The 13,748-nt window shown below is 43.9% G+C and overlaps 1 protein-coding gene across 9 annotated transcripts in view; it reads right to left on the minus strand.

Moving 5' to 3' along the window:
* Window positions 1-13,748, minus strand: part of myo5aa (myosin VAa) — a 275,595-nt gene that overhangs the window by 139,964 nt on the left and 121,883 nt on the right. For all 9 annotated transcript variants that reach the window (XM_072470649.1, XM_072470653.1, XM_072470657.1 and 6 more), the window contains one exon: window positions 1,601-1,757. In XM_072470649.1, coding sequence (XP_072326750.1) covers window positions 1,601-1,757 — 157 coding nt within the window. The remainder of the gene's footprint in view (window positions 1-1,600; window positions 1,758-13,748) is intronic.

The following is a 13,748-nucleotide window of genomic DNA, read 5'->3' on the forward strand; positions in this document are numbered from 1 at the left end:
TTCATCATGGTGTACACACCCTTCAATGCAAGTTCCAGCTGAGGTGGGTGCATGAGTAATAAACTCAACTAGTTCCACATTGCAATTCTCCCAACTTGTACATCAAGCTAACTTTCACAACTGTAGTCAGTTAAAGAAACTTGACTGTTCAATTCCTGGAGAAGTTACAGGTATTAATTACTCGCGAGGGAGGATTAATTTCACTCCTACGCTCTGAAAAGGCTCCCAATCTCTTTCACTGATCTCAGTCACCAGTAACCCAGCAGCTGTAGTTACTTTGACACTCGGGTCACTTTCCTCCCTCGTTGGCACGTGTTTTGCTGTCAGCACCTCAGGACGAATTTAATCATTTCCAGGGATAACTACTCTGATCTTTATCAAATGCAAACTTCCTGTTTTGCCATTTTAAAAATCCAATTAGAGTCCGGTAATCAGCTATTCTATCAAGGAAACAGTTAAAATACACTGGAGTGAGCAGAGCTGTGTAGCTACCTTCGAGCATGTATGCTCACTATTGGAATGTCAATGTGATTTGCCCCTTTCAGAGGATCAAAGGATTTGCCATCCCAGAGATTTTCTGGAGCGTCTCAAAGCTTTCATATGATCAGACTTTTGAAAAGTGTCCAGGGGAATTCTCTTCAAAAACAACAGTCAAAGTCATCAGGTTCAACAGATCACAGCCAGCCCATTTGCTCTATTAATAACAGAGTCAGTGAACAATATAATATTGCTGCTAATGTCGCCTCTCCGGTATTGTGTCAGCAGGAACTGTTCCTGACAGTTCAGACTAGCCAAGGCGAGAGAAGTCAACTGACATCGGACGGCACGGTGGCTAGCGCTGCGGTCTCACAGGGTTCGATTCTGACCTCGGATTACTGTCTGTGTGGAGTCTGCACATCCTCTCCGTGTCTGCGTGGGGTTTCCTTCCACAATCCAAGGATGTGCAAGTTAGGTGGATTGACCATGCTAAAGTGCCCCTTAGGGGTGGGTTACAGGAATAGGGCGGCAGATTTGGCCTAGGTAGGGTGGTCTTTCGAAGGGTCGGTGCCGACTCAATGGGCCGAATGGCCTCCTTCTGCACTGTAAATTCTATGAATAAAGATCTATGACATCTGGATTTGGATGAACGAAGATTTCCAAAAGAGAATCAGGAATCATACGGACAGTTAAAAGAACATTTGACCCCTCCACCTCACTAATGATTGGATCTAGCCAAGTTATGAAGAGTCTTTGCTCTTTCTAGGTGGTAAGTTGTTATTTCAAGAGTCTATATGTTGACTTGTCCAATTCACTCAGGCTACAATCCACACAACAGCACAAACTGTATATTTTGAGTTTACATTAAATCCTATAAAGTAAGTTCAAGGGAACCTTTCACCTCTTTGGCAATGCAAACCAGAGTGAGTTGGATCAGTTCATTCAATCACATAGGTCATGTTTAAACAGAGCTGCAATTTCAGTCTAACACAGAGGCTGTTTGGTTAATATTTTCACAAAGTTCACCATCTTGACGATCCTTGAAATGTTGCAATATCTTTCGGATTTAACCACTGGATAAAGAGCCAATTAATTAAATTGCCTTTCGAGCATCAAATCTCACCTCCATGATGGGGTTGGAGGCCAGAACCTTCTCTTCCACATTAGTCTCGCTGGCAGAACCACTGACCGTCGCGAAGTATCGCATGGCGTATTTAGCCGAAACAGTCTTCCCGGCTCCAGATTCTCCACTTACAATGATAGATTGATTCCGCTCATCTCTGAAACACAGATCATAAATTGTTGTACACTCGATAATCAGTTAGCACAGCGCAATGATCTGCCTTCTCCCAAAAAAAAACAACAGGGGCAGAAAAACCACAACCTTCATTTTCTGCTGAACAATTAGTGACATTTTTTGGAAGAAACCAACACAGAACTTAGACAGCGCTATTTTCTCTCCTGGTGTTATCCAATGAGTCAAGGCAGAACAATATCAGTCGCTTGGTAGCGCAGAACTCGAATATTGCGGATAAGAGAGCATTTTGGCTTGTGTTCAGCAGGCTATATGCAAAAATTTAAAATTTAAAACAACCATATATACAAGATGCTGATTGACTGTGAGAGTAGAGGTTGTTAAAATGGAAATGCTACATACAGTTTGTATTTTTTTTCAAAAGAGTTACAGCTTTCCGGATCAAGAGGAGAAATTGCTCATTTGGATTTGGATTTATTGTCACGTGTACCGAGGTAGAGAGAAAAGTATTGTTCTGCGTACAGTCCAGACAGATCATTCCATACATGAAAAACATAGGACGTGCGATAGATACACAATAGAATTTTAAAATTCCAATTAGGCAGGCTGTATCTTATGGATGGTCAGCGTGTCTTTGGTTCGCTGATGTGGGACATCCTTTCAGAGTGCGAATCCTGGTTCTCCAGGATAGCAAAAGAAAGTTCAAAACCAGCGGGGGTCGCTAATCTTCGTACTGCATTTGTATCTGCGAAAAGTGAAAGCAGAAGTGGGCAGCACGGTAGCATTGTGGATAGCACAATTGCTTCACAGCTCCAGGGTCCCAGGTTCGATTCCGGCTTGAGTCACTGTCTGTGCGGAGTCTGCACATCCTCCCTGTGTGTGCGTGGGTTTCCTCCGGGTGCTCCGGTTTCCTCCCACAATCCAAAGATGTGCAGGTTAGGTGGATTGGCCATGATAAAATTACCCTTAGTGTCCAAAATTATCCTTCGTGTTGGGTGGGGTTACTGGGTTATGGGGATAGGGTGGAGGTGTTGACCTTGGGTAGGGTGCTCTTTCCAAGAGCTGGTGAAGACTCGATGGGCCAAATGGCCTCCTTCTGCACTGTAAATTCTATTAAATCTATGAGATGACAGATGACTGAAAACACACACAAGGGTTTTGAAGAGGAGAGTTCAAAGAACAAAGAAAGGTACAGCACAGGAACAAGCCCTTCGGCCCTACAGGCCCGTGCCGATCATGATGCCCTAACTAAAAGAAAGCCTTCTATCCTTAGTCATTTCATAGTCCTTTATTTCCTCCCAATTCATGTACACATCCAGATGCCTCTTAAATGTTGCTGATGTGCCTGCTTCCACCACATCCTCTGGCAGCGTGTTCCGGGAACCCACCACTCTCTGGATGGAAAACTTACCCCAATCTCCCTTAAACTTTCCCCCTCTCGCCTGGAACCTTTGCCCCCTTGTAATTGACACTTGCACCCTTGGAAAAAGCCACTGACTATCCACTCTTTCTATGCCTCTCATAAGTTTGAGAACTAGGAAGGGACTTCTAGAGAGTAGTCCCAAGGTCACTGAAGTCTCTGCCATCAATGGTATAATGAAAAGGGTGGATGGTGCAGAGGAGACCGGAATGTGAATTGCCACTCAAGATCAAAGAGAGCACCACGGGTGAACATCTTTCAATTCAGCCTGACTGAACAGCTGGGGAGCAGATGGGGGAATTACTTGGGGACATTCTTTTAGGACCATCTCTGCAAAAGGAACCCGATTAGAGTTCCTGAGAACTCTCTGGTGATATCATTATAGCACAAAACAGGACAACAAATGTATAAATATTTTCAGGAACTAGGTTAGCCATTTGGCCAGTCATTTCTTTTGCAATTCCCCAAAATACATATCGAAATATCTACAAAAGATTTCCTGTAATAATAGCTCATAGTGATATCCAGAAACAAAGATTTATTTCCCAATTCGAAGCAGTTTGATAAGAAACAGACTGTACGCAGTATTACAGCTGCAACTGTGCGAAATCTTGACAATTGCAATTGTGACAAAAGAAAATTCTTTAACGAAATGGATTTGGTTCAATCTTCAAGAAGATTCCTTCTCCTTTGAAGAATTGTAAATCTGGTATTAATAATATTAGGATCCCAGACCAAACCCCAACAATTGCAAGGACGCGTAACAGAAACCCCAATTTTGTAACATTTTTAAAGCTGAGAGGAAAGGATACTTCGCTCCAGGGGTGATTCCACACAGAAATTGGGATATGGTGCATTAAAGAACGACAAGAACAAAGAAATGTGCAGCACAGGAACAGGCCCTTCGGCCCTCCAAGCCCGTGCCGACCATACTGCCCGACTAAACACATTTTATTATCACAGATTTAAACTATCTTTAACAGCACAAATAATATGGCTTGTGTGGTGATATGCATTACTGTATAGACACAAGGGGTTAATGTAAATACACTACAACTAAGTAAACGGAGATGTCATGATATGCAAACATACAGCTAATGAACACTTAGAATAGGAACAACCAGTGAGCAGTCAGGCCACCCAGAGGTGGCTTTACCACAAGGGGGCACATCACAACCCATATAAAAGGACAGGGCACACATGCTCTGTCTCTTTCTACAGACCGACATCTAGAGAATACATCAGGGTTGATCAGAAGCATCACACCCAGCACGTGGCTTAGAGCAGACTTACTACAGTTAGATTAGCAGGAGAGTCGAACTCATTTAAGAACTGTGTTAATAGTTCAATAAACATATTGAACTCATTACAAAGTCGAGACCTTCCTTTGTCAAAGCATACATCAAGGACGCAGCTTATGCTACACGAGGAACCATAACACAACATGGTAACAGGAGTGCCTGTTACATCTATTTAGCTCAACTCAGCAAGATCTGTGACAACCAGCAACAGCACCCAGGCAAGATGATCGAGATTCCGATTCATCAGCAACTCGGGTACCATGGCAATCTTAGTGCCAACTGGCGTGCATTCAAGCAGAGATTTCAGCTTTACCTAAACGGCGTGGCCGATGCTAAAAAGATAGCTCTTCTACTCACCATTGCGGGTGAGCATGCAACAGAGATCTGCAAGTCCTTCAAATACTCCAAAGGGCAGGACAAAAAAGACTTCCAGACAGTCCTGAATAAGTTTGAAAACTACTGCGAGGTAAACACAAAAGAAATCGGTAAAACGGCGCCTATACTCACCACGAGGCAGAGGTAGGGATGCAACAGAAGCAAACAACATTTTTGATTTACAGCCACCTTGCGCGTATCCAGCTGGCCCAGCCTGCACATGTGCAGTTCCCGGGAAGATGCGAACCGGCAAAACAATGTTTTGCGCATGCGCGAGATGCCGTGCCTGCGCAGTTGCAAAAAGAGCGCACAGTAAAGGAAAGTCCATTTGCGCATGCGCAATTGAGTCCTACACATGACGTCACAAGAGTCATGCGTCAGAGGCCCCGGACCACGCCCACTTAAAGGGAAAATGTCCAAAAATTAAGAAGAAGCGTTTTAAAACCATAAAACACAATTCTTTCACCTCGAAAGACAGAACAATGCCTGAACTTCTACCAGTAGTTGAAAATAACCGCCGCAGAACCCTGAAACAAGCAGTTAGCACCGCCCAAAGAGATGATTTGGTCCTTGAAGAATACTACTCAGAAGCTGATTTCATCATTGGACATAGCGAGTGCAATGACAAATCAGCCACAAAAAAAGATGATTTGTTCACTGAAGACTACTACTCAGACGATGATTTCGTACTTGGACACAGCGAGCACAATCACAAATCCGAAACAAAAAGAGATGATTTGTATGTTGAAGCATCCTACACAAACATGGATGAGTTCTTCGGATTGGAGGATCCTCAGCCCAGCATAGATGACATCCCGACCCATGCGTACAGGATTCTGCTGCGACCTGACGGCAAGAGACAGAGAGCGATACAAGCCCACAGAGAGCGGCCTGACGCCACACCAGTGGTCCACGCACCACGCAGAGTGGTCCACGCACCACGAAGAGTCCCCGACTCCATACAGAGAGTGGTCAACGCACCACGAAGAGTCCCCAACTCCACACAGAGAGTGGTTCACGCACCACGAAGAGTCCCCGACTCCATACAGAGAGTGGTTCACGCACCACGAAGAGTCCCCGACTCCATACAGAGAGTGGTCCACGCACCACGAAGAGTCCCCGACTCCGCACAGAGAGCGATGAAAGACTCCACAGCGAGACCACTACACGACTCCGTTGAGAGAGCACAGATCGACTCCCCAGCGAGACCACTGCACGACTCCACACAGGGAACGATGCCAGACTCCCCAGAGAGAGCGATACAAGCCTCCACAGCGAGCTCGTTGACAGACTCCACAATGGGAGCAACGCAAGACTCCAAAGCGCATTCCATGCATGAACAAGACCATGAAGGTCTACCCACCTTATCTGAGAAACCAGCAGCAGACGATGCAAGTCTGCCACGCTCACGCGAACAACAGAAAGACTATGACAGTCTACCCAGATTACTTGAGCCACTTGAAGAAGACTCTGACAGTCTACACAGCTCATCTAACCAACAAGAAGACACTGCAGGTCTACCCACTGTATGTGAGACAAGTGATGAAGGGATCACAATTCCCATACAGGATGTGGACCATCACAGCGAGACCAACAGATCTCAGCTCGTATGCACAGAGGCACTCGACAATCCAAGTGAAACTACTCCTGAGTCCAGTGCGGCCACGTCAATTGAAACCTCATCCACTCGAGCCTCTCCACAAGGAAATGAAATTTTGAACATTTTGACTCCAGACGAGGAGCATCAAGAAACCAAAGATGTTTCAGGTGAACCAGAAATGACTCCAGACGGGGAGCATCAACAAATCAAAGATGATTCAAGTGAACCGGCCATGACTCCAGACGGGGAGCACCGAGGAATCAAAGACGAAACACTCAATGAAACAGCAGATGCCACAAAGGACACCAACACAAGTAACTTTGTGAAGGACTCAAATTCTCCACTCTGAATGGTCATTGAGCGCAACAAGCAGAACAACAAAACCTACAAAGACAACAACAGGAAGCGTACCAAAGGCACCAACGTCAACAACAAGCACGACAAAACCAACAACACTGGAACAACGACTGGTACGACATGGTACAACTCTACAAATGCAGGACACTATGACAGCACAGCTCAAGATAATGGCAAGTGTGCAGACATACCATGGCATGATAACGCATCTTACAAATTCACGTTTGCTACGCTACAAACAAGCAGACCAGCTTTCAAGGCAGCTGACATACGGCATCAATACCGCAAACACAGTCACCAGTCCAGGTCAGACAGGAAAGATGGCATCAAGAATCGCGACCATAAGCATCGAAAAAAAAAAAGAGAGTCCAAATCAGACAATGAAGTGATTTGACCATTTCACCTCCTGATGACTTCTTGGTTCCTTAAGCACAGGGACACTGACGGCGTTCACAAGAAAATGACATCAACATCGACACTTCAATAACAAAACGAGAAAGCAACTCGACCATATAAATTCATGAACTTTGGACTCATAAATATTATTTGGTATTGTATAATCATCACTGTCATCATGACTTGTAAATGTCATCACTTATCTACCTATTTTGTTCAATTTTCTTTCAACAAGTACAGAAAATATGTAACACGAAAAAAAGAGGGGATGTGGTGATATGCATCACTGTATACACAAGGGGCTAATGTAAATACACTACAACTAAGTAAACACTAGAGGGAGCACCGGAGATGTCATGATATGCAAACATGCAGCTAATGAATACTTAGAATAGGACACAGCCAATGAGCAGTAAGGACACCCAGAGGTGGCATTACCACAAGGGGGCACTTCACAACCCATATAAAAGGACAGGGCACACATGCTCTGTCTCTTTCCACAGACAGACATCTAAAGAGTACATCAGGGTTGATCAGCAGTATCACACCCAGCACGTGGCTTAGAGCAGGCTGGTAAAGATAGATTGAGTTACTACAGTTAGATGAGGAGAGTCAAACTCATTTGAGAACTGTGTTAATAGTTCAATAAATATATTGAACTCATTACAAAGTCTGGGCCTTCCTTTGTCAAAGCATACATCAAGGAAGCAGCTTATGCTACATGAAGAAGCACAACACAACAGCTTGCAATTACCAGTTAAATAATGCTCAACAATAAAATGAAACACCAACTCCGAACATCTACCTTCTTTATCTCCAATCAAGCAAAATCCACTTTAAAATAAAGTTAACAAACACAGGATTACTCGTCAACCACTAGACAAAGAATTCCTTTGAAAGACTGCTTGGAGGGAAGAGAGAGAGATATCCTGTAGGAAACAGCCTGCAGATTCTTCTCTATGTTCGACTACTGCTTAACCTGACAGCCTTTTGCAGAAGCTGTTCAGCTCCCAGCGAAATCTGACTAAATTCAAAATTGATTGCTTCAGCCCTGGCTCCTCCCATTAATACATCATCTTTATTCCACCCAAATCCCATGACCTAATTATTTAGTTTAAACACAATGTCGAATTAGCTACTCATAGAATCATAGATTCCCTACAGTGCAGAAGGAGACCATTCAGCCCATTGAGTCTGCACCGACCCCCTGAAAGAGCACCCCAAACAAGCCCACTCTGAATAAACTATCCCAATAACCCCTTAATCTAACCTACACATCTTTTGGATGATGGGAGGAAACCGGAGCATCCGGAGGAAACCCAGGCAGACACAGGGAGAAAGTGCAAACTCCACAGAGACTGTCACCCGAGGTCAGAATCCCCCAAAATCATAACGAAAATTCATCAGGCTTTCCTTGTAAACATAAGCAGGATATGAAACAACGATGACCTCACTTTTATGACCTCTTATTTGCACCCTTTTTCAGCCCGTGTCTATCACTGAGTAAATTCGCAAAGCAAACATGACAGACCATTGAAACACAACTCTGAAATGATGGCTTTTAAGATCCCATCAGCCACCCAGCTAACATCTCAATCCATGTCCTGACCCCACTTGTTTCCACATTACCACCTGCCTGACGGTATCAACTGAACAAGGGTCTGGCTGCGTCAAAGGTTCAGCTCGTACAGCAACACGTGGGTTGCGTCAACATTCCCCATTAAGATGAGGGACTGAGTGTCTCTCACCCGGAATCACTGCAGGATAAATACTGCATCCTTACAGAAGCTGTGTGCTGATTGGGTGTTTAGTGAATGATGTCCACTTTTAAAATATTTATTTATAGAAAATATGATCTACTGCATACTTGCCATTTTTCCCTCTCATAATTTAAATTCTCTTTTCTCCCAGCTTCCACACTCAGCATGCCAGCACTGTGAAGGAAGGAAGTTGAAGCATTCACTCCAATTCTTGGTTAACCTTGCAGGACACTCTGAAAGGGCCTTACCCCACAAAGTGCAGCCAGTACCAGTGAAAACCCAGTGTCGCCAGGAAGCCCAAGGATAAATGCATTTAAATGGGAGTGGAGAACTCAAGTGTTGGTATTTTAGGAAACAATTTATCACAGTTCAGCTGATCGACAGTCATACACTATTTGCAGAAACAGCTGCCTGAACGAAGAAAGGAATACAAAGATAGGGTGATGAATTTCGATGAGGGATTCAAAATTGGCGTATGTTTCCAGTGGGATTCCATTGGGCTCAGTGATGGGGCCCTTGCTATTTGTGGTTCACATTAATGATTTGGACTTAAATGCACGTGGTATGATCAAGTTTGTGGATGACACGAAAACTGGTAGAGTGGTAAATAGTGAAAAGGCTACCCATAGAATGCAGGAGGATATGAATGGACTGGTCAGGTGTGCAGAGCAGTGGCAAATGGAATTCAACCTGGAAACATGTGAGGTAGTGCACAAGGGGAGAGCCAATAAGGCAAAGTATTACATCATGGATGGTAGGACCCTGGAAAGTATTGAGGATCAGAGAGACCTTGGAGTGTATATTCACAGATCCCTGAAGGTGACAGGACAGGTAGACAAGTTGGCTAAAGCAGCATATGGGATTCTATGCCTTGGCTAATAAAGGCAAAAGCAGAGGGTTATGCTGGAACTGTATAAAATGCTGGTTAGACCACAACTGAAGTATTGATTGCAGTTCTGGTCACCACATTATTGGAAGTGCATGATTGCACTGGAGAGGGTGTAGAGGAAATTTGCCAGGATGCCGCCTGGGCTGGAGCATCTGGGACGTGAGGAAAGATTGGATAGGCTGAGGCTGTTTTCCTTGGAACAACGAAGGTTGAGAGGGAACCCAATAGTGGTGCATAAGATTATGAGGGGCATAGTCGGGAGATAGGAAGGCACTTTTTCCATTAGTAGTGGGTTCAATAACTAGGAGGAATAGATTTAAAGAGGTAGAAGGCTAAGAGGGGACTGGAGGAGCAACCTTTTCACCCAGAGGGTGGTGGGAGTCTGGAACTCACTGCCTGAAAGGGTAGTTGATTCAGAAGCTCTCGCAACATTTAAGAAGGGGCAGCCTGTTTCTTTGTTGTAGATTCTATACAATACTTGGTAAGATTCTGAGTATGTAGGCAAGGATGTACCTTCAAATAGAGGAAGAAACCTCAATCCACCAGCTGATTCCTGATCCCCTCTCTAGGAATATGGGTAGATTTTACATTAAAATATCTGCAATGTAAGGGTGTTTGGGTTGTTATGACACTGGATTACAGGAACGTTACCAAATAAAATTCTGATGCCGAGTCACGTTGGAGAATATTAGGGAAATTGAACAAAGGTTTGAGAGAACAAAGAATAATAAAGCACAGAAACAGGCCCTTTGGCCCTCCAACCTGTACCAGTCATGATATCACCCTTGGTCAAAATCCTCAGCACTTCATAGTGCCATATCCCTCTATACCCATCCTATCCATGGATTTGTTGAGATGCCTTTTGAAAGCCGTGAAAGTATCTGCTTCCACAATCTCCCTTGGCACCACGTTCCAGGCACTCACCACCCTCTGTGTAAAAAAACCTGCCTTGCACATCTCCTCTAAACTTTGCCCCAAGGACCTTAAACCTATGCCCCCTAATGACTGACCCCTCCACCCTGGGAAAGTGTGCCTGCTCATGCACTCTATCCATGCCCCTCATAATCTTGTAGACGTCTATCGTCGCCCCTCAACCTCCATCATTCTAATGAAAACAGTCCGAGTCTATACAGCCTCTCCATATAGCAACATCCTGGTAAACCTCTTCTGCATCCTCTCTAAAGCCTCCACACCTTCTGGTAGTATGGCGACCAGAATTGTGCGCAATATTCCAAGTATGACTTTACCAAGGTTCTATACAACTGTAGCATAACTTGCCAGGCGTGGCGGCGGAGCTTCAATGAAAGAGAAAAGATTTGCAACAGGAGGTGGAGCATGAAAATAAAAAAAGTTAAAAATTGCCTTCAAATCCATTTGCCAAGTTCAGAGAAGCTGGCCAAAATAGCTACTTTAAACGGTTTCAGAAGTGGGGATGTTTGCTAATGCCTGCACAATGTTCGGCACCATTCGCGACTTCTCGGATAATGAAGCAGTCCATGTTCCAATGCAGCAAGGCCTGGACAATATCCAGGCTTCAGCTGACAAGTAACATTTGTGATACACAACTTCCAGGCAATTACCATCACCAACAAGAGAGAATCTAGCCGTTTGCCTCTTGACATTCAATAGCATTACCATCGCTGAATCCCAAACTATCAACATTATGGGAATTACCATTGACTAGAAACTGAACTGGACTGGCTATATAAATACCGAGACTATAAAAGTCAGGTCAGAGGCTAGGAATCCTGTGCTGAGTAACTCACTTCCTGACTGGGAAGTGGGCCTAGGTGCGGTGCACTTTCAGAGGGTCAATGCAGACTCGATGGGCCGAATGTCCCCCTTCTGCACTGCAGGGATTCTATGGTAACATTTGGTGAGGTATTAAAAGCCTTTGACAAGTATTTTAACCTCCAAGTTGTGGTGAACACATGCTTTAAAATAAAAGGTATAGAACGACCCTATTGAAGAACCAAAAGGGTAAGGGGAAACCAGGGCAAGGCTAAAAATGCCCAAGCAGAACTCAGGCGGTCGCACACCATGTCAGCACAATAAACAGAGCCAAAGAGTTTAGTGCAGAGGAAAGAAGAAGCTGAGAAGCAGCCAAAAGGCTTTTTTGAAAATGCCAACAGGACCCAAACTGCAACAGCAAGTGGCATTGCCGAATGAGCAGCCGGTTGTGAATGAAGGAAAGTTAAGGCAACAAAACCTGGAAAAGGAATATGAACCAATTCCACAGGATTGAAACAAGATTCAAGCTGAGTACATACCTTTGAAAATGCTTAATAAACTAAGTCTTCAACGAACCAAACTGTTCAAGGTCTGACCAAACATATTTCTGAGATGCCACAGAGGTACAGGGAGACTTTGAAATAAATCAGCATGGTTAACTGTGGAGTAGAATGCAATGCGCAAAAATCAGAATCATGTACAGATTCAGTATTTACCTCCAGATGGGAGGTAATTACGATGGGAAGCAAAATAAATTGAATGCCACTCTGAAAGAACTGAAGAGCCAATTGGCACAGAAGACGCAGTAATGTTCAATATTCCAGGAGGAAACCACAGGCACAAGAAGGAAACAGCAGAGCTGAAGAAAACGGTTGGACATTTGGAAGGAAACATGAAAAAACATTACATTTCCAAAGATTACACAAGAAGAAATGGAAAGCAAGTTTGCTGATGCTGTGTGTGAAAAGGATGAGCGCATGGAAAAATTGATGAGGAAGTATGCAGATGTCAAACTGCAGGAAGAAAAGGGAAAAATAAAGGTAGTGTACAGGAGCAATACAATGGAGAAAACTTGCAGTTCAAATTTGACAGCCAGTAAAGAGAGTTCTTGGCCACTTTTGCAGCATATCCAATTAAAAGAGATGAACATGAATATTGTTAGGCTGAAGGAACAGCTCAATGGAAAAGAGGAGGCATTGAAAGGAAAAGCCACATAGCTTTCCAAGCTACGAGTAGCACATTTACAGAACTGAAAGAAGTTAAGACTTTGGCGGAGACAGAGCTGGCTAATCGTGAAACCAAAATGAAGGGTAAAGACAAAGCTTGGCTATAGAAAGGGAACAAAAAGACAGAAATGAGATGAGGAAATGTAAATCCTACGCTGAAGATCGAGGAACTAGGTGGTGAAATTAGAATTCAATAAAAATCTGGAATGTAAGAGTCTAATGATTGATCGTCTGAAAAGCCCATCTGGTTCCCTAATGTCCTTTAGGGAAGGGAATCTGCTGTCCTTACCTGGTCTGGCCTATATGTGACTCCAGACCCACAGAAATGCAGTTGACCCTTAACTGCCCCCTCAAAGGCAATTAGGGACGGGCAATAAGTGCGACGCCCACATCCCACCAACAAAAAAAAGAATGTTGTTAAGCCTGCATAAAGTTTCCACAGAAATCTTTGAAACAAAGACAACGGAACTCACATTGTCGTTCCTGAGCTGAATTTAAAGAATAGTCGGCTTGAAAAAGAACCAGAAAATTTGAGAGTAACCAAATATTTGACGAACATTGTAAAACCATTTTTTGAAACCTCAACTTGCAGGAAGCATATGGTGGAAAATGAAAACCAGAGTCTATTCAATGAATGAAGGAATGGGATAAGCCGATGGCAACCGGTCAAAGAAGACGATGGTCAACAGAGAAGATAAGAACATTAACCAGCGCCAGAAGTGACCCAGATCTTGAAACCCAAGTATTTGGAACACCAAGTATGCCAATTTCAACTCCGAACCAACAAAGTTAGCCCGAAGCAAATGAGACCGCCACTTGTCCCAATAGGAAGAGAATGCGATCTGCACGGGTCGGAAAGCCTCCAGACCATCTGAATTTGTAAAGTTAGAGATTTGGGGGTGAAGGGTTAACATGGAAGTATATTATAAACAGATTTGAGTAAGGATTTGGGGGAAGATGT

This window comes from Scyliorhinus torazame, chromosome 12 (assembly GCF_047496885.1).
Source record: "Scyliorhinus torazame isolate Kashiwa2021f chromosome 12, sScyTor2.1, whole genome shotgun sequence".
Classification (NCBI taxonomy): Eukaryota; Metazoa; Chordata; class Chondrichthyes; order Carcharhiniformes; family Scyliorhinidae; genus Scyliorhinus; species Scyliorhinus torazame.